General features: G+C 42.8%; 1 protein-coding gene across 1 annotated transcript in view; it reads left to right on the top strand.

Annotated features, from left to right (window-relative positions):
* Positions 1 to 3378: 3378 nt before the first annotated feature.
* The window catches only part of LMO7 (LIM domain 7), a 126381-nt gene continuing 108575 nt past the window's right edge, over positions 3379 to 21184 (top strand). Inside the window, exon 1 of the mRNA XM_075138915.1 lies at positions 3379 to 3582. Within this exon, the coding sequence (XP_074995016.1) occupies positions 3514 to 3582 (69 nt within the window). The 5' untranslated portion in view covers positions 3379 to 3513. The remainder of the gene's footprint in view (positions 3583 to 21184) is intronic.

Raw genomic sequence — 21184 nt, 5'->3', positions numbered from 1 at the left:
GGCCTTCCAGTGCTTGTAAGACCATGCGTTGGCACAGGCATTGGTGACCATCTTGAGGAGCACAGGAAGTAAAGGGATCTACAAGATGCTGGAATATCTTTGGCATTGACAGAACCTGTATAACTTGGATACAAGGAATGAGGTACAAACACTTGGCTGACTGGTAGAGTCCAGCAAGGTCCTGACCAGGGGCTCGCAGGCCCTGCAGAAGCACACGGTGCTTTTGGCTCTGCGATGCCCATGCAGACATTGCCTCATCTATACAATCTGTGCTTCTTAGCTCCAGCTCCGTGGGAAAATAACGCTGTATTTGCAAACTTGTGCAGCCCTGCCAGAGCCTCGCCACCTTTGCGTGGAGCATGGTTTGGCCACAGGCATGCAGTGCTAGTGACTGCCAGGAAATCCCTCTTCAACTCCTGCAGTCTGGGCCGGCCTTAAACATTATCTTATGGAAATGGTGCATGTAGGAGTGAAGCGATGATGCATGCTCAGCACTTACATTAATTTTAGCTGAGTGAAGCTGGTATGCTATTAAGCAGTAATTTTAAGTATATTGGTGTAAGTTTTCCCATGTTATTACAAGCATTTTATTGAGAAACAGTAAGAATTTAATAACCAGTACAATGCCCTTTCCTTTCAATCATGGCTGCATGATTCAGTTAAGGAAAGGAGAACGAAGTGTTTTCTGTCATTGAAGAGTAAGTTTTAGAAAATAAACACACTTAACAGCCCACGTTTAAAAAATAAATATGGTCTTTCCTTAAGGGAACTAAGCCTGCCTCCGTAGAAAATATTATTGTATCCAATATTTGTAAAACTTTGTATGGAAAGACTATGACATAAACTGTCCCTTTTCCCTGGGAGCACACATAGTTGTTGAGTAGAACAATATTATGTTGGCTACTTTTGACACCAACAATTAGCAGTCATATCTGGTATATGTAGTCTTTTTCTGATCTAGGAGTCTGGTGACTTACCATGTTAGCACAAAGGAATATTAAACTATTTTGGTTGTTTGGGCTTTCATAGATAAATTATCTGTGACAGTCGATTTAAAATTCACTTTAAGGAAGAAATTTGCATGTTGGAACTTCTTTTACTCAGTGAATAACTTTGACTTGAAAGCTGCTATGGTCCATGCAGCTTACTAAAGGGAGGATTTAATCAAATTACTTGATTACTCAAATTATACTTGAATTATTTGTTCTAAAACATTAAACACTTGATTCACAAGAAAAGTGATTTGATTTGCCATTAAGTGAAATAAAACAGCCAGAAATAAGCAAGAACTTGGAAACTGTTTTTTAAACATGACCTCTTTTGAAACCTGTTTCATAGAATTTTATTCTCAAATAAATTTAAACTTTTATAGTATTCATAGTTACTTCCTCCTACTTAGGGACAAGCATTGTATTTTTATATGAAGTGAAAAGGCAGACCTTAAAAATCTGGGAAAGGCTGCAGTACTTCTCCAGAAAAATGTTTAGTAATGACAGCTAACGCAAACTGATGTCAGCCAGCAACAGCAGCACATACACGCTTTATTTAGCCTTTGTAGTCATGAATGTTAAATAGTGAGATGAGAGGGTTGTTTTCTGATGCTCAGGCTTCCCACTCAAGAAAAAGGCAGATTCTTCATTTGTTTTTGGTCTTGTGGCTGATCTGGCTTGGAGCAGGAAAAAGGAGTAGGAAAAATATTTCAAAATTATAGCTTTGATTATCGTTTTATTCATCACTGGCTCTATAGCATAGATGTCTCAAATCATACCACTGTGAGGAGCTAACTACATAATTTCAATGCATTTGTAACTTTAATAAATGGCAAACATCTCCTGTGGAACTTATTTCAGCCAGAGTCACTGGGTTTTCCTTTCTGTGTGTACCACCAGTAACATTGATTTCCATGTACTGCAGAAACTGCTGGCTAATAGCTTCTTTGTATCTTGAATTGATCTCCTAAAATCTTCTTTCCTATTCTAAGAGGGTTGTTTACAGAGCAGAAATAAGATGTGCTCCCACGTAAACATCTTAGGAGAAGCTAATTTGTGTGCAGTACCAATTTTAAGTTATCTTTTCTCAGTAGTCCTTAAACAATTACATGATACGTTCTGCCCTGGGCCATACAACCAGAAGATGCGTGCAGCAACTCAGTTTTGCTTACAGAGCAGATGGGGAAAGAGAAATATTATAACAGTTCAAGCAGAAAAAGATCATCCTAAATACAATGTTAAAAGGAAATCAAGTACTTTTTTTTTAAAAAAAGCTAATGCTGTGCATGAATATTCCAGAAAATGGCTTTTTCTTGATATTTCATTAACTTTTCTGCTCTGAATGTGTCTGCTGTCTACTCCTGTACTGCAAGAAAGGGTTTTCCTGTGTTTGCCGCTCTACCCCGGCTCCAGCTTGAGTGGAAAGAAGTGGAAGAAACTGTGCTGGGGCATAGCATAATCCCAACTCACCCGAAGTTTGTGGTTACCGTAGGGGCCAGAGCCCCGCAGGTCCACCCGGGCTCGGGAGGAGGTGGGCTGAGAATGGCCCCACCAAGACAGAGCTTTAGCTCTGAGCCGGAGCACAGGATAGCACGGGGAGTGGAGAAGTCATGAAGAAGAAACTGTTGCAGTGTACCGGGGGCAGAGACACGAGTGAAATAAAGCAACGGGCACTAGTGGGGGTAATGTGAGCAAAACCAGCATTGCTGCAGACGGTCTCCAAGGCCGGAGGGAAGCACAGGGGCAGAGCTGTCTCTGCTTCGGTCACTGTGTGAAAAGAGTTCAGAACAAAGCATGGACCTCCTATGTCTTCCAAAGCAGTGGAAAAGGCTCCTAACTTCGTCCCCAAACGGGACAACGCTGCAGAAGAGCGTGGAGTCTTCCCCCCGCACCCCTCCGGTCCCCGGGTCGCAGCGCTGTCGATAGCTGCAAGGGAAGACTCGCTGGTGAGGACGCGAGGGGGCCGGCCGGGGCCAGGGCCCCCGCTGCTGAGGCGGCGAGGGAGCCGGCCCGGGCCAGGGCCCCCGCTGCCCCGCCGGAGGGAGGCGGCGGCCCGCAGCGTAGTCCCGGCCGGGCGGGGGCGGTGCGCGGGGCGGCAGGTGGCGGGGGCCGGGGCGGAGGTGGCCGGCCCTGAAAGGTGCGATTGTCCCCAGCTATTCCTGGTATGCGCCGGGGCGGGAGCCGCCGGGGGCGGCCTCCACCGGGCGGGAGGGCGAGGGGGGCCTTGGACCGGCGGGACGGAGCCGCCGCTGCCGCCGCGGGGGGTGCAGCCCCTCCCGGGCGTCCGGCTGCCCCCGTCGGGGCGCGGGGTTGCTTTACAGCCAGCGGCTCCTTCACATTCTTGCGGTCGCTCCCGGGAGGGGGAGCTCGGCGGGGAGGAGGCAGAGGGGGAGGAGACGGCGCGGGGAGCGTTAAAAGGAGGCAGCTGAATGACAGCGGCTGCTCCCCGCGCCCCCACCCCGCCGGAGGACCGGCCGCTCGCCGCCGCCCCCCCCACCTCGCTCGCTCCCTCGCTCTGCCGGCCATGGAGGGGAGAGAGGACGCCGAGTGCGACTGCCGGGCGGCGTTCGCCGAAGCTCGGCGATGGGTAGAGGTGAGGCGGCTCTCGGTCCTTCTGTGCGTCACCCCCTTGTCGCCCCCTCCCCGCGGTGAAGCCGGGGCGCCCGCCGCCCCGCTTCCCCCACGCGCGTCCGGGGTCTCGCTGCGCCCCCCACGCGGCTGAGGGGAAGGAGGCCGCCGCCGGGCTCCCCCCGTCGTCGAGCAGGAGCGCCGGGGACGCGGCTCCCAAACTTTCTTTCTTTGTCAGCAGCTGCGGGCTGCTATTTTTGGAAGGTATCGCGAAAGCTTGCAGAGAGCTCTCCTTGCAATATCGCCAACGCCCCCCTCCCCAAAATCCAAATTAAAGGCTGGCAGGGCTACCCGCCTGTCATTAAGGCTTATAATTTCTTGCCATCTTGCAAAATTACTTCTCTAGTGCTTGCTCTGAGACAGTCAGAATTAAAGGCACTCCTTCCTGTCTCAAAAGAGTTCAGGACAGAGAGTAACCTGAAATTACCGTCATTTTCTTCTCTCCTATTTTTAAACATGAGTGTCTGACTGCACGTAGTGCTTGACGTACATATCTGTGTTTCTGTATCGTTACACAAAATCAGCGTACGTTAACGCACGGGGAAAGGGGTTGCTCATCGGCGTACCTGGGTGCGTATGTGTGAGCAGCGGCTGGGTACGCGAGGCTGATGGCCTGGAAGGTGTTTTGAGAAACGTTAGAAATACTGAACAGCCTCACTTATTGTGTGCTTTTAAAGAGGAGCTTTAGCGTGCTGGTTTATATGTATTTTAACAGCTAGCTAACTAAAGCTTATGTCTTTGCGCCCATTCACTCAAGGTAAAACTTAGGTTGTTAGAAATGCTCTTCTAGCAACTTCCAAAAGAGTAAATAGTCAAAGAATGGTGTTTGTTACTTTTTACCCCCTATCTTTGCAAGCTTGTCAAGACCCAAGTCCCGGCTTCTTTGTTTCCTCTGTAAAATGATGACATCTAGTGCTTAAAATCTATTGAGAATTTTGAACTGAGAGCACCGTAGGCGAAGGTATCGCAAATGACTTCCAGAAGTGTCAATTCTGTAAGTGCCATCCATGAATGCAGGTAATTAAAGCAGTCCTGGCATCCCCAAGTGTCAATTTTGTAAGAGCTAGCTGTGAGTTTAGGTAATTAAAGCATTCCTCTCTTGTGTATACATTTCTTGCATTGCTTTCTTTAAATTGGCAAAGCTTACTTTAAATAGTTTCATTAAGGTGCTGTAATGTCGTCGTTGAAAATCCTATTTTAAGGGTTTGGGGATTTGTTTCAATTGTTATTAATTTTCATTTGAAACTGGCTGGTTGTACCATTCCTACAAAAGGCTCCCTCTTTGCCTGCCATTAGCGCATGGGAGCACTAGCAAAGCCATGTAAGTGTTTGTGCAGTGGAAAAACAGTATGTTCAGCTTCCCCCCCCTTCCCCATTTAAGTTGTGTGGCTATACTTTGTTTCTGATACGTGAAAGCTGTTCTCATTTTAAAGTAACGTTTAAACTTACCCCTTGGAGAAACATTTTGTTGTAAATGGGGTAACTTAAAAACCTGAAGGTATCGATAAACAGGATGTTAAGAATTCCGTAATGTTGAAGGAAAATGTAAATATTTATTTCCCTATGAAATGAGGTTTGCGTTTCAGAGAGTCTGTTGTGTTTCTCTAGTCTTTAAATCCAGATGGATTAAAAAGCCAAGACCAACCATTTCCGTTGTTGTATGAGAAGAGTAAAGACATTTTTAGAGTAATGAGACATGTCCCAAGGTTTTGTGAGTCTTGATGAAACGCAGTGGTGTGATTGAAAGTGAAGTTTGGTGAGTCCTAATGATTAAGCAGTTAGTTTTGAAGATGAGGCAGATTTCCAAATATTTATGAACTTGAGGTTCTTATGTTTTGGTAAGGTTTTGTGTGCCAGCTTCCCCCTAACATTAGAGGAAGATGAAAGCATACAAACACTAGCTACTATATATTTAAAAGAACAAGCAAAAAATCTCTTTGTAAATTGTTACTCTTTCCCTTTGCTAATGAAATCTGTGTTAACATATTTCTGTGTTTCAATACAGAGCTTTTTGGATTCCAAGATTTAAAAAAAACTCAGAAGACGTGAGCTCAAACCTTGAAGCTGAGGGCTTTTTGTAACGGGAATGGGCAGCTGTATTTGTCAGATCTCAGGGGGAGAAAAAACACACCAAAACATCAAAAATTTTCACCCCATCGGTTCTTGAAGCTTTTGACGAAAGAAAATTGTGTCCTGGTCAGGTCCCTCTTCTGCCTGTTCCCAGCTGGAGTCTCTGTGTTGTGCAGCAGCCACCGGCTGGTGGGAGCTCAAACATTTGATCTTAGTTCTTATGCTATACAAAAAAACAAAACCAAAAAAAAACCCAGCAGCTTGATTAAGAGTAATAACAAAAAATTCCATCTGATACCTGGTGTTAGTTAATGAAAGACTTTGTTCTTTAATTTAGATTCATGTTGAGGCGTAGTTTATGATAATGCGGACAAGGCAGGTCTGTAGTCTTCACAGTGCAAAGACCTCTTCAAGTGTAGTCTCCAACCTCTTGTGTTTTGTGTGCTGTGGTGAACTGGGAGGGGAGGTAATGTTGCTCGTCTCGGTATCGGTTACTCTAGCTGGAGACTGTTAGTCACTCTGAGGGAGCTGGCTGTCGAGGACTTATACTTCTTTTGGGGAGAGAGTAGTCATTTTCTGTGCAAAACTCAAGCTCTTCTCAGGTGTCCCTTATCTAGAACCCAGCACTCGTTAGTGGTGTTGGGTTCCTGCATCTGGGACTTTTGGAGTCTTCTGAGCTCTGCCTGTAACAACTGGTGCTGGTCAAACTCACGTGCAGCTCAGCCTTTACTTAGCTCCTCAGCGGGGCAGATGGTGCGTGCTGAGGCCAGAATAAAACACTGAAACAACAAAACTCAGAAATAGTTTCTCTAAGGTAGAGCTGTGTTTGCCAAAGCTGGAAATAGCTGGGTTAAAATTATTTTACTGCGTTCTGTTCCATATTATAACTTGAGCAAGCCAAAAGCTGTTCCTCCAAACCAAAGCATTCTTCCCCCAGCTATTAAATATCCCAGACTGCCGAGTCTGTTTTCCTGCCTCAAGATGTGGGAGCGCAGTCTGCCTCTTCCTCTCCTGCAGTCCACCACGAAGTTCATCCTTGTGAATGAAGGGGAGGCATGGTCCCTCTCCCCCAAAACACCCTTCACCATTTTAGGGGTGATGCCTCTCTAAGAGTTCAAGCGGAAAGAAGAGTGTGTGCTTTTTTCTTGTAAAACCTCTCAGCTTCTGATTCCTGTTCTGTGTCTTAAATGAACCCTAATCCTCAGGTAAATGTCTGGGGTTTGAAATTGTTTGCTAAAGCAACTTGAAACCTGACCCACAAAGTCTGTAAATCTTTAGTTAGAGTGCCCTGAGGCAAATAACGCTTGAATTTTTTTGTTCCCTGAAGTAGTCAAATGCACAGATCCCGTCTGAGGGAGGGTGGGCAGTGAGCGTGTGCCTGAATGAATTGTTGGAGGGAAGCAGCAGGGCTGTAGGAAAGCACGTGGAGCAACCTTGATAAATCCACTGAAGTGAAAAATAGGTGTTGGGCCAAGTAACTCTTAATATCACAAGCTATTACGAGGCCTCTCAGGAGCTGAATTTCTTCCCCTATTAACTGATCTAGAGTTGTTAAGGTCGGATGTTCTGAGAGCTACTAATTTCATCTGATACTGTCGTTGAGAGCATCAGTCTCAGAGTCACAAGCAGGACCCTGTAGTCCTGGGACTGTTCCTCATGCAGGGACAGTTTCTAGTGCTAACATGACCCCGTGCTGATGGAGGGAGATATTTCACCGTTAGGATTTCTGTAGCAAGATAAGGTTTTTACCATTTTCGATAGGCAGCGTTAGAGGAAGAGAACCCAACATGTCTGGACAGCAACCTAAAGATACCTCTGCTGCTCATATCTGCCATGGCCATTGAATAGGTAGTGAAATAGCCTAATTTATCTGAATGCTGTTGTGTGTGCAACTTCATTTATTATTGCATTACAGTGTGCTTTTCAGAGCCCAAGACTATCTTCCGTTGTGATTTAGAAGTATCTGTTACATTTTAGATGTTGGAAAATTATTTGGGGGCTTTTGTTTTTGTCTTTTCCTAGGAAAAAACAAAAGCGTATGCACACACAGGCACACACACCCCGACTCCCCCCACCTGCTCGGAAGATTAAAAAAGCGGATTTGCAGAGTAGCTTGGTAGAAAGAGTCAGCTTGAGGATAAAACTTGAGAGTCAGGACTACTTACTGAAATCTTTTGGTTTGGACCAACAGTACAGCAATCACATCCAGTGAATGGTCTCTGACATGTGGTTACCAAATGTTTCTATTTGTTGAAACTGTTCGAAATCTGCATTTCTTCTGTATATTTTTATGGCTTCTGCAAATGCCGCGAGAGGTCTAGCAGCAATGTTTTCCCTGTATTTGCATAGAGATCTTACCTCAGTGATTATTTTGTTTTGGTTTTCCCCCAAGCATGAATCTAATGCATACAGTCTGGTATGGCAGATGGGAGGAATAACTGTAGAGATAGAAGGCTCATCTCACAGTTCAAATTCTGTTCTCCTAGGTACCTTTATTTCAGTTGAACTGTTACTATGAAAAGGTTTTTCTCAGTTCTGGGAAAGGTATTCTTGAACAGTGTGTAGAGAGCCAGCCGATGTCCTAGACGGTGTCACAATGAAAAATGTGTGAATGAAAAGGCAAAATCTATATATTGTGTTGCCTTAAAACATGTCTAATACTGGGTAATTCTGTCAAGTCATAAAACCTGGGTGGGCTGGTTTCTGGAGAACTTCTTACAGCACTGCTGCCAAAGTCCTGGCTCACGTCTACATAAGGGATGTATTTAACCCGCCTTTAGGTGGATGCATCAATATTTCATTATTGTGTATAGATTCTTGGCAGTGAGCCCTTGCATGGAGTAAATCTAAGTGTATCCAATTAAAATATAAATATGAATTGATACATAAATATGCATGCTGTTAAATAAATACTGTGGGAATGTAAATCCTAGAAATAATGTTCTCCACTGGCTGCAGACTATGAAAGTGCTGTGGCAAAGTATCATATAACAGGGCTAGCAATAATGTTTTCGAGGGAGAGGGTAATAACTGTTTTATCTGGCTGAACGTTATTCTCTCTGTTACCTTGTCCCCTTCCTGCCGGGCGTCAGGAAAGGTAACTGTGGTGCATTTGGTGATGCGTTTGAGAGAAAAACAGAACGGATTTTTGCTTGAGAGTAAAATCTATTTCCTGGTTTCTGCAAGGTAGGTTTATATAATTTCAAGTTTATATCAAGATTTCTCAGAGGTGGACAGCTGGAAGGCTGTCTTCACGCAGTCCTGTGCGATGGGCATGCATAGCTTTGAGCTGAGTTCACGGTGTAGTTTCCTTTGTGGACGGTTTCTCTTTGTAGTTTTGAGCATTGTTTTAAAATTTCACATGAAAGCAGCATCTGCAGGCAGTTTAAGAGGAAGAATTAACTTGTTGACTATAGAAATGGGTATGTCTTCTGTACTGGGGAAATGCATTGCAGCTTAAGGGGATCTACAGGCAATTCTGACTGGACTTTTTTCTTCTGTTCTGTTTTTTGTGGTTATCAGCTACAGTTAGTCATGGTGTTACTTTTGTTCTTTTCCTCCTGTCTTTTTGTTTGGTTCGTTTTTTTGAACTGTGACCTGACCCTTTCTTTGGTTTTGTGAGGTCATGTATTTTTTTCCTCCCATAGTTTGGGGAGGAGGTGAGATGATGATTTCCATGTTCAGTATGCTCCCCCATCTCCCCCCCATTACTGTGCACTCCCTTTTAGCACGTTTTCTTTGTCAAACGCTTTTTTTTTTGACCCAAATTTTTAAGTTTTTAATGAGCACTTGGGTGTATACATTAGATGGTGACCTTGCTGAGCTTTGGAAAACACGTGGGTTTTATTGTGTTGTAAGAACCAGATACATTCCAGCTGTTTCTTGTACCTACCACTCCTCCTCTTTAAAGTCCACTCCTGGAGAAGGTTTTTTTGTTTGTTTGTTTTGTTTTAAAAAAAAAAACTCTTTAAAACCCCTCAGCCTTTTCTGCTTAACGAGACTAACATAACTCTTAACTATAATTTTTAAAATGGGCTTTTCAACTTCAGCAGATTAATGAAAAACAGCACGTGCCCTCAGACCCAGCGTACTAGAAATGCTTCTGCTGGTCTAAGGTGTGCTTGACACACCTAACATATTATCCAAATTACCTTAGGAGGAGTGTTTTGGTTTTGCTGTCTTTCACATATCTGAATACTGTAAGTCCAAGTAAAAAACTAAAGGAAGGTAGTGAATAAGCTACTTTAAAATAGGTTCTTTGGTTCCTCATGCTGTGAGCTTCTGCAAACAGTTGTAAATTTAGCATTTATGAATAGTGCTAAATTTCTATTTTTCCAATGAAAAGAAAGATCTATGGGTCTGATTCAGTGTGCTAGCTTCCAGTTGGCTATTTAGCTGTAAAACTTTAATTTGTATTACACTGAATAGAGAAACTTAATTTCAACAGTGTTTTGTGTTTGTGGTACAAAACATCTGGGATTATCTTAGAAGGACATGAGGATTATAAGACTTGCTTTATTTTTTTGCCAGTGCCGAGTGTGTTGGCACGGTTTTTTTGCACCAACTCATGTGAAAGTCCTAACTTTTGTTTGTGGACGTGATTCAGCTTTCAGTCATTACTATTAGAAAAGAAACTCGATATGCTAACTTTGGGAAATAGTTATTACTATGTTGGCCAAAAAAGTCAAAATCATTGTCGTGTAACACAGCTTTAAAGGAATATCTGGGTTGGGATCAATTCAGCTAGCACAGACTGTGAAAACGTTGGGTGTTGGGCCGAGCTGCCCCTCCTGGGGTAAGTCCCACGACGACGTGGTTTGGTGTTAGTCCCACAACGACGTGGTTTAGTGTTGGTGCCGGGCCGTTATCACAGCAAGGAGTCATTGAAATTCCTGTGCTTGGCACGTCCCTCTCCTGCCTTTTTTGTGGCGGCAATGGTGTTTGTCTGACCCTCCGGTGATTTGGCTGATGATGGAAACTCAGCCTGTTCTGTGGTATTTGGTACTCGCTTGGCTCCTGGGCGGCAAGATGGGCACCAGTGCCCATGCCAGGGAAGAGGTGGTGATGGTGGAGTTGGCCTTCTGGTGGCAGCTTGCCGTTGGGTTGCAGCCGAGCTAGTGGGATGAAGAGAGGCAGACACCTGAATTTAGACAAGCCATCTCTTCCCTGGAGGCCTCTCAAGTCACCTGCTTCTGCTCATTGCCCGGCGCTCTTCCTTGTGTGACTCGGGAGCCGTTCGCTAGGCGCCCGGGGTCGAGGTATAAGCTAGACACCTGAATTAGGGAGGCTGGCTTCCAGCCATAAATAACTTCTTCAGGATGAATTTCATCAGGCTTATAAATACAGTTGAAACTGTTTTAAATAGAAACTCTGCCAAGAGTTTCTGGGCCAAAGCATTTGAAAGTATTTGTTATGCTTATACACTGACTTCTGCTATGGCAGAAGCAGCCCTTGCGTCTCGCTGGAGTTTCGTTGGTTGGGAGATGGTCCTTCAGGGGTGTTAGGTCATCTGGCCCAGCAGTTCTGCAGTGATCATCACCTGCCCTTCACGGGTGCAATCTAATCCCAGATCTAATCTCCAGTGTTATTTGCAAATTCTTTCCTGGAAGTACTTTATTGGCCCCGCTATTTGTTATTTATTTATTATTTTTTCCTTCAGGAAGGAATTTGAAAAATCTAGCTTGTGGAGTTTGATCTGAGACCTTCTATGTGGTCAAATGACCATGTCAGCTAGTAAATCACGATGTGATAAAGAACGGAAGCAAACAAAGCCAGATGTCAAAGTGGCTGTGGAGAAGAGGAAGAAAAATTAAGATCCAGGTTTGATGCTACAGGGGTGGGGGTTTTTTGTAGCAACAGCTGTTGCACTGCCTTGAAATGCTTCTTTGGATACTATTTCAGGTTAGGTGAAGCTGGGGACAAAGCTAGGCATTACTGCATTTCCACTCTAGCGAAAACCTCTTTTCTTCCTTGTGTCACCATGCTCTGTTTGCCTGAACGGTGCCACTGACAAAATGTACCTTTTGATGCACCTGAAAATGTAATCCTGACCAAAAATGGGCCAGACATTTGATTGCAGGTTCTTTTGCAAATAGAAGGGGTTGTAACAAAGTGACATTGACTGCCTATAACTAACTATAAAGGTCTCACCTTTGTACATTTTTTTTTTTTTTTAAATGTCAGGTGGGCATCCTAATTGCAAGTTCTCGGCATGCAATAAAAAGGTTGCGTGGAGTTGCTCTTATTTGAACTGAATGAAAATGGGGTGAGGATGAAGGCATGAGCTCCAGGTACAGATGGATATCTCTCACAGACATTTGCCTGATGCTGTGGAGGGAAAAAAAACCCTGATATAATAAACATCGACTCGATGATTATTCAGGAGGGTATTGCTTCACAACTACGAGTCTTACGTGTCGACGAATTTTTTCAAAGACAAATCCCCATTAAAATGCACAGACTGGGTTGCTCACTAATGACCTACCTTTCATGCGTCTGATAAAATCCAAAAGTCCTCTGTGACGTTGGGGTAGGTCTTGCAGACATGGGCTGTAATCTCATTTGAGAGCATCGTTAAGGACTCTAGGAAGTTCTGCATGTCCGGTGTCAGTGGATGGGGTTGGGAGCTGTGCGCTGTGGAGAAATGACAGAGGAGACAGGCTTGGAAAGGGCGGAAGAGAAATGTGCACCTAAGGTTATTTGTAAATAACTACTTTTTCCTTCTTACTGGAGTGAATTTCTTACCTCGTAAGTATTTAAATTATGAAATTTTGTAGAAAGTACTGGCTTTTCAAATCTGGGGTTTTTACATTTGTTTTGCATGTTGGTCATTCAAAAGAGTGGGGGAATACAGTCTCAGACTGTTCTAGATTTCTGAATGTGTTACTAAATTTATTTTAATTTTTTCACTTACCTATTTACAAAATCAGTATCTCATCTGCTTTACCTACCATGGGGCATGGAAGCCTACTGTTAGACCTGGCTGAAAAATGCGTGTATGTGTACCTATGCTTCCTTTTTTGTTTCTCGCCTCCCCAGCTAAGAATTTCTAAAATTTTTTTTTTTTTTAATGTGGCAGCTAAAATCTTGTGGCATTCCATTTTCCAGTGGAATCTTTGATCTTTCCTTGTGAAAACTGTCTCCCCTTGAAAATTACAGTAAAAAAGTGAATGTTCCTTTCCTAAACTTATTTGGATATACTGTAGTTAAGAAGAATAATGCTACTAAATCATGTCTGGTTCTCAATATAATGGTTCATTTTGTCAGAATACAAAATACTTAACATGCACATTTCGGCAACAAGATTTGGTCTTTGCACGCGGGCAAGTCTCTGGCAAGCACCGTATCTACTGGTCACGGTAACAATGCGTAAGCTTGGAGCAGCGTTTTCCACCGTCTGAGCAGACGCGGTCGGCAGGCTGGCAGTAATTTGGTTTCCTGTGTCTGGTGAGTAGATGGGTTAGATGCGATCCAGCCGTGCAGATTTCCAGCGGTGACTCATCTGATTGTTTTCTCTTTCCTCTGTGATCAGCCGAGGAGGTAGGATAGAGGAGGGTGTCTCTCGGGCAGTAGAAGACATCTCTAACGTCACGCTACCTTTCAGATATGGGGGAGTGAAATATGGAAAGGATATTGGTGTGTCTCAGCTGTTTTTAAAGGTATGCCAGCCTTCCTCACCTCGGTCTTAATTTTTTTATTTCCTTAGAGTGTTATCCCTAACCCAGCCGTGCTGTGGCTGTAGCTCGGCCACGTCGTATCTTTATTCTTGCGCTGTTGGGCAGCCTGGGAACGGGTGAGCCTGGTGCAGGCTCAGTTTAACAGACATTGTTCCTGGGGGAGGATGTGGAGAAGAGATCCGGATCTCCGGATCCTTCCCATCCCAACCTCAGCACATGCTTCTCCGCTCAAGTACAGAAGCGTACATGTCTTCTTGAGGCAGGGGATATATATTCCCCTTTGGGAAGGGGCACTCTTCTGCAGACTGCTAACGGAGCTAGATGTGACATGCAGTAATTTTTAGCCAATTTAACCATTTTTTTTCATCTGTTGATGTGCAATCTAAGCAACATTATAAGCATAGTGGTTTTAATTTTTGTCAGAGATGCAGATTAAGACCTTTAAGTGCTTTCACTGTGTCTACCTACCTGATGTAGGCTGGGAATTGGAAGCAGTGTGGCTGTTGTCACACAGAAATCCATGTGAACCAGTTTAGGTCTGGCAGGAATACCCACGTATTCCACAGCGTTATGCAACATAAACATCCTTTGAGATTAGGATGCTACGAGTTAATTGCTGCCAGACACAGCTCATCATTTTCTTCATCTAAAGAGCCTGGATATTGCTCACCTTTCTATTTTGCGGGAGAAGATTTAAAGTACGACACTTGCTTCTATATAACTTATTTTGTCTGTCAGGAAGACTGTTTCCCAGAGTACTGACAATACACAGGTTCCTCAACTCTTGTAAAAGTATAATGGCTGTTCATCTTTTTAAGAGCTTGATAGTCTTCGTTATAGAATGCAACATCCTTACCATAAGAAGTGTCTGTCAGAGAAACTTCTCTTGCGAAAGCTGCTTTAAATTCTCTCATGTTTAGAGGTAGGTATGTGGATTTCATATGCCCCTTTCTTTCCTGTATTAGATCTGTAATACCATGATGTAAGAATTAAAGTCTCTGTGTAAATGTTACCGTTACATATCCCCTCCCAACTACTTTTAAAATAGTTTTAATCCCGTGATTTGGAAGGGAAATAGGTAACATAAGGAGATGTAGATAAAAATCCATCCTGTGGTTGGGACCAGTCTGATGGGCAGCATGATGTTTTGAGGATGTTGGCGTACAGTAAGGAAGACTCTAGGGATTTAATGTTGCTGTAACACAGCAGTCGGGTACCAAATACCGTTGTGCATTACACATGTGGTGGTGTCACATTCCTCAACTTAGTAGGAGAAGTTTTGGCCATCTTCTCAACTTCTACGAGCAGCTCCTGTTTACTGGTTCAGTTTAAATTATCATCTCTGGTTTTTTTTAGCGTAGGTTTTATGGCCACGATGCTCTCTGGTTTTCTGCCAAGAAAAATCTGGTTTTAATCTTGAATTCTAAGCTGCATTTTTTGGGAGGCGCTCAGAAGTAAGCGTGAGTCTTCAGTATGAACTAAAAAGTTTGATTGTTTCCTGGGTAAAAGTGCCAGGACACTTTCTACTTACACTGAATTTGATCAGGATCTGTTGCAGCAACTCCCAGCGGTCATTAAAACATCACTTTTGCTGCTGATAGTTCAGTTCTACATAGAATTAAACTGACATGTTTTGGAACATTTACATAGTGCACTTCTCTGTATTTAACTTTTTGGCATAATTAGGCTACAGCACTGTCATGAAAACACGGTTTTGGTTAAACACTACAATGAAGTGAAGTCTTTAATGGCCTCCGGAACATCACATAAGCACTGTTAAATCATAGCTGTCAGGCTGGAGTTGTGAAAAATCTCTGCAGCGGTGGCTAGTTTCAGGGAGAGAGTTCTCCAGCAGTCAGAAAATGGGTACAGTGCTATCTTAGACCCCAAAGCCCCTTGGTTCAATTTATATATAGTGTCAACAGGTGCTTGTTGATGATGCTTGTTGCAGATACCGCTTGCTACAGTCTCAGCCGATGGGGAAACTGCTGCTTGGAGCAAACGAGCAGCTCATGTTCTCCCTCTGCATAGATTCATTACTCTAACCAAGTTACTCACATATATGCAGTCTGGAAATACTAGAGGTCTTTGATCTTTAAAACTTAGTGTTTGAAAATGTAAATGATGCACTTCTTTGATCTGCTTCTTAAATTAAATGGTAATTGTGAAAATTACATTAGGCAGCTTTCCACTTAAACGTTTGTACTTTTCATTTCACACTAGGTTAATTTTAAGCTGTATGTCGCTGCTGGTTTTTCATCAGTGAATTCTGGTAAGGGGAAGATCCTTATGGCCTAATTATCAGCAGTGTGTGTATTTAGTGATTAGACCTTAACATGCAATTCTTCTAACGCCGACTCCGGGGATCGTCAGTTTTGCCTGTCTGCCTATGTGTTCGTGACTGGGGGAACAGGAATTGTTAAGGCTGAGCAGTAGAAAATGAAGAGAGTTCGAGCTGTGTGTGCCCAGGGTGGGATTTGTTCACTGCAGTTGTTAGGAAACACTTGAGCACGGGCTCCGCTGGAATCTGGTGATGTGTCCTCCCAAGCATCTGCTGATAGCAAAGTGGCAGAAACTTTTTTTTATCTGGATTCTTCTGTGCTACTGGACTATTTGCTATTGCCTTTCCAAATTACTGTCATCCTCTAATCAAAAACCTACTGGGTAATTCCGGGCTCCTAAAACGTTGATGAAGCTCATGCAAAGTTCAGTCTTTTCCTTACATCAGCTTTCTAGTACGTGGTGGATTTGTCTATATTACTTACCATAAATGATGATAAAGACCTCTCTGCCTTTTGTCCTCTGTTCTTGTAAAAGGGGCTTTTGAAGTCTGAGGGCCACATCAAACTGCCGACTAGTAACTCACAAGGTTATTCAGAATCTTATCTGTATGTAATAGGTTCTTTTAAGCTCCTGTTGGTTTAACGCCAACTAAAAATCAGCTGCTAAACTGAAATGAAGTTGTTAATTATCCCCTTAGTAAAATCACTTTGTGTGCTTTTCAATTATTAATATTTGTTTAGCTACGCGGAGATTAAGTTTGTGGGGGAGAGGGTTCAAGGTGGTTAGTACTGTATGTCTGCCACAACAACTTTAAGATGTACTCATGGCTGGAGGAGGTTTTGTGGGGTTTTTCTGTTTTGCTTTGTTTTTTTAGGAGCAGGTAAATATTCTTTGTTCCAGATAAGAGAGAGGGAAAAAAAAACCAAAACAAAACAAAAAACCCCAAAAAACCCAAACCAAAGCAGAAACAGTCTATGGACTAGGGTTTTCTGTTTTGAGTATCATCGTGTGGACCTTCTGCTGTAACTCATGCTACAGTCCCAAACTTCGTCTTGCTTCCTATCTCCTGTTGATTTCCTTTAGACATGTTTGTATTAAATTCAGCATCATGCTGAATTACCATATTGCCGCTTTTTGCTAATTTCCATTTGTATGTGCACTGGTGGATTTGAGCATTCATCTCCAGCAATTTGCATAGGATGTTAAACATTCTGATTGCTTTAGTGGCATCCATCGGAGTTAGGAAATTGCCCAGCTGAGGTGAACAGGAACATCTCGACTCAGAGCTACTACAGCAGCCTGCCTGCATAGTTGAACTTTTTTTTCTTTAAGCACAAAAGAGAGAGAAGATATTTCCAACTGGGGATAAAAACAGTTGCCAGGGAAAAAGAAACTTGAAATATCTTTTTTGTGGTTATGGAAATTATCTAGCTTGGGTTTCAGTGCTTCAGTGTGATACCTTCCTCATTAAAATTTCTTTTAGGTGGATAAAGACTTACAAAAAATCCAGGTAACTGTTCAAAATAAAAATGAGCTCTCCTAGATTTTTTTTTTAAGGTTAGGAATTTAGGCTTAAATTTCATTTCTCTTTGCCCAAGTGTGGAGAATTCTAGATCATCCTTTTTCAGAATTTCTTTTCCACTATATGTTCCTTTGGCTTCTGTGTCCTTCTGAGTAAGGAAGACTTGTAGAATTATTAAAAACCTAATTCTCATATACACGTGAAGTAAAATTATCTGACCGAAATGTTTGGACTGGGGGCAAAGGGGGCCACAGGAGCCCTCTGCCCTCTCCTGCTGTGAGGACAGAGACCCCACCAGAGAGGGGCTGGCCAGGAGTGGGACCATGCAGCGGGACCATTCACCGCCGCTTCTGAATCTTCAGCCTCTCTTGCTACCAAGTCTCAGAGTTGTGTCAGTGTGCTCACTGCTTATTTTTTCCCTTCTTCTTGAAGCTTAGTATGAAGGTCCTGTGGCTCCAAGGGGAGGGTGGTTAAACAGTAAAGTACCATTTCAAAGCTGTTACTTTAAAATATCAGGTGATGCCAAACTTTTTTTTTTTACTGTTTTTTCATAGTGATTAAACACATTTAAAGTCAAGTTAGAGCAAGTCATTAATTACAGCAGGGAATTTTTGAAGTCCAGATTTTTTTCTCAGACTTGAAGAACTTGAAACAAGTGTGCTCTGCAGGTGCCTAAGAGCAGGTAACTTGTATTTGCTGGTGAATGATGTTGCCAGTTCTAAATCTCTCTCGCTGCTCCTTTAAGGCTAGCCCAGACCTAAATAAAATAAAATAAAAGGCCTTAAGCTTCAGACCAAAGCTTTGACTTGGAATGAATTGCTCGGGATGAAGAAAGAAGTGGTAGGTGTGTTCTGTTTCATGGATTTAAAAAATAAACACAAAGTAGTGTCTGCCGCTTCATTCAAAGCGGTTTGCTGTAGGAGAGCTTCTCTCCTAGAGCCAAACTTTCATAGTCTTTCTGAAGCTCCCCACTTTTCCCCATATAATTTAATTTTTAGCCTTGTTTGGGGGAGTCTTATGACCTCTTGAGAGTTTAAGGCTTTTCCAGAGACCAGAGCTACAGAGCTGCCGCAGTCCTGTAACCCTTCGTGCAGCCCCCTGTGATGGAGCACAACAGCCCAGGACTTGCTATTTCCCATAAAACTCAACAGGAACAGGAGTCTGATAGTACAATTCTCTTCCCTCTTTAAGGTGGGAGGCTGCCGTTAAAGACAAGAATCTCTTGTAACCAGAAAAATAGATATTTAAAAGGCATTATGCTTAATCATATTCTTCTTTCCCTCCCCTCCTATTGACAGTATAGGAAAAAGGTTTGACAGTGACATCTCAGGCTAAACTTGCCTCTCGGGCGCTTCGTTACTTGTTTGAAATCCTGGGAAACTGAAAGGACCAAGCTTTAGGCTTAAAACAAAAAAGTTGTTCTTGTCTTTTTGTAGGTATATATCATACATCAGGCTTCCTTTTCAATTTTATGATAAATAGCATATGCTGGGTTTGGGCATTAGATCTTGAAATCGTGTTTAAATTAAACGCTAGTAGTCGGATGAAATGGGCTTAGACAGGCTTTACTTTGTTTTGGTGCTCTAGAGCTAATCATTTACAAATTGCTGAGCTAAGGGCCACAAATTAATGACATTCCAGCGTCTTAAAATAGCCCTCACTATGTCATACTGGAAAAAAAAGTGTATTCAGCGTTCAGATGCTACGAATTTCACAAATGTTTCATTTATGTGAAAAAATAGGATCAAGACACAGAAAGGAGTTGAGTTGTTGTTTTGTGTCTGTTATTTTCTGTTAGTCTGAACACTGCTGTGCTTTTTTGAGTAGCACAAAAGTCTTTACAATATTTGCAAAATTACTTTACTCTAAAGAGCTACAAAGAATTTTCTGCCATAGTATTTTTCATGTTTTTTTTTTTTCTTCTTAGCAGAAATGTTGGTATCCAAGTTTGCTCACAAAAACTTTCATTAGCCAGCAAAATGTTTACTGCTTAATCCACTTTCACTTTCTGCAAAGTTTTCAGATTTGATTAAAATAAGTGTGTCTGCCATTGCAGTGTATTGTGACTTCCCAGCGATTCAGAAGATATTTTGCAGGGATTCTCAGCTTGCCGTTACAGTGTTTGTAAGGGAAATCTTTCATTCCAGAATAAGCTGTTTTCAAATAATGAAGATATTTTTCAGAATTATTTTATTGTACCCATTTTTTGTTTTGGTAAAAAGTGTTTTGGGTAGTTATATTGTAGACTTATTCCTGCATGTAGGCAAGAATATTAAGCTTTTTGTTGGTTTTGTTGGATATTATTTTAATTTGCTTCTTCAAAGCCGTTGAATGAAAGATGGGCCATTTACTTCATTCACTCCAAATCTGTCCTTTGATCTCTATTGATAAAATCTAATACAAAGACTGACAGTCACTTTTCATAGATGTATTTTTTGACAGAGACACATATTGGTATGGATTTGGCACATGTTAAAGTGTATGTAGCCTTGACTACTACAAATCTTTGTCCAAACAAAACCTTGGAGGACTTCCTCCGATGTACCAGCTTTTGACTTTTGTATTTGGGATTTTTTGAGGTTCTCATGCCAGCTGCCATTACCATGAAATGTTTGGTCATCAGGCCTTGGGGTTGTCTCAGCTTGCCGTCTTTCTGTGAAACCTCCCTGAATTTAGTGCTGAGTAGCGTTGCACAGGGCTGCTGGAAGCAGCAGTGGAACTGGAATTACCCAGACTTGCACCTTCTCTGGCGCTGGGTATAGGCAAAGGCTGGAGACCAAGGTGTAGCAAAAGTCATGTCCCCACAGGCGACTCAAGGCAGGGTTATGCGAGGGCTGTGCTCTGTCATTGCACGCTGGAGGGGATGGGGCAGACAACAAAAGTGGCTGTTCTCATCTTTCCACCCCCGTTTCTCAAACGCAAACATGAACAGCACATCTGCCACGGTTCTCCATTTTTGTCCTGTGTTTCTTCCGTTCCTTCCTCTGGCAGCAAGGCTGTGTGGGGTTTTGCATCTTCTTCCTTGAGGTGGCAAAAACTTGATAATTTTTTTTTTTTTTTTTTTAATGCGTGTGTCTAAAATGATGCCTTGAGCAGGTGGATTCATGTAGCACCTGTGACCAAAAGCTATGTAGTGAAGTCCAGACCTGCTTTTACTTTGAATGTTCCCTTCCAAAAAATATGTTTCTGTTATTTTTTTCTTATGTGGTTTCTGGAGGTTCTTCAAAGAAAACCCTGCAGTAGCTGTAGCTATTCTCTCCACTGGTACCTGCCCCATTCCCACATAACTCTGTCATTGGAGGTGCCCAGGAGGAGCCCTTTGTCCTTCAGAGCTTGTAGGTCAGTCATTTTTATTAGCTCAAGACAATCCTCCATCAAGGAGAGGGAAACCAGAATTTTTTTTTGTTGTCTGACACCATCACATAATTTCTGTGGGAATGTAGAAAGTGCCAATGGTGCATGGGCATCCTCAGCACCACCACCTTGCGCTCTCCCATCTCTCTGCAGGCATCTCCAGCGGTTCCAAGGCAGGAGGCCACTAGAGGAGCACAGCTGGACCACCAAGAGCTTCTCTAAGCAATGTAACACTCATAACCTTGCACATGAAGAGCGGTCAGTTCCTTCCTCCCCATCCCCAGCAAGTGATGAGAATTAAGAGGCCACACGGAGGAATTTATTCTGGGGACAGAATTTATTAGAGAGCATAAATCAGATGCAACAAGTACCTTAGCCTTTAAATTCTAATAAATCATAGTTCCCTATGCAACTTCTACCATGACATTAGAGTTATAGAGTCTGGTGTTTGGGTTATATATGATAGTGTAAGTGCCACTTAAACGGTTTGTTTTCAGGGTTGGTAATTATCCTGATCTGAGTAATTATAGTTACTGGAGGGGGGAGTACTTGTGTCTGTCCCCCCCACTCCACCATGGGTATACAGTTTTTCTTTTTTGTTGTTTTAACAATGTCAGGTCATAGTAGGCATTATAGGTTTGAATTTCTGACTTGACACTGAG

This window comes from Calonectris borealis, chromosome 1, assembly GCF_964195595.1.
Source record: "Calonectris borealis chromosome 1, bCalBor7.hap1.2, whole genome shotgun sequence".
Classification (NCBI taxonomy): domain Eukaryota; kingdom Metazoa; phylum Chordata; class Aves; order Procellariiformes; family Procellariidae; genus Calonectris; species Calonectris borealis.
The sequence above is the reverse complement of the archived record's forward strand: the minus strand, read 5'-3'. Positions and strand labels throughout refer to the sequence as shown.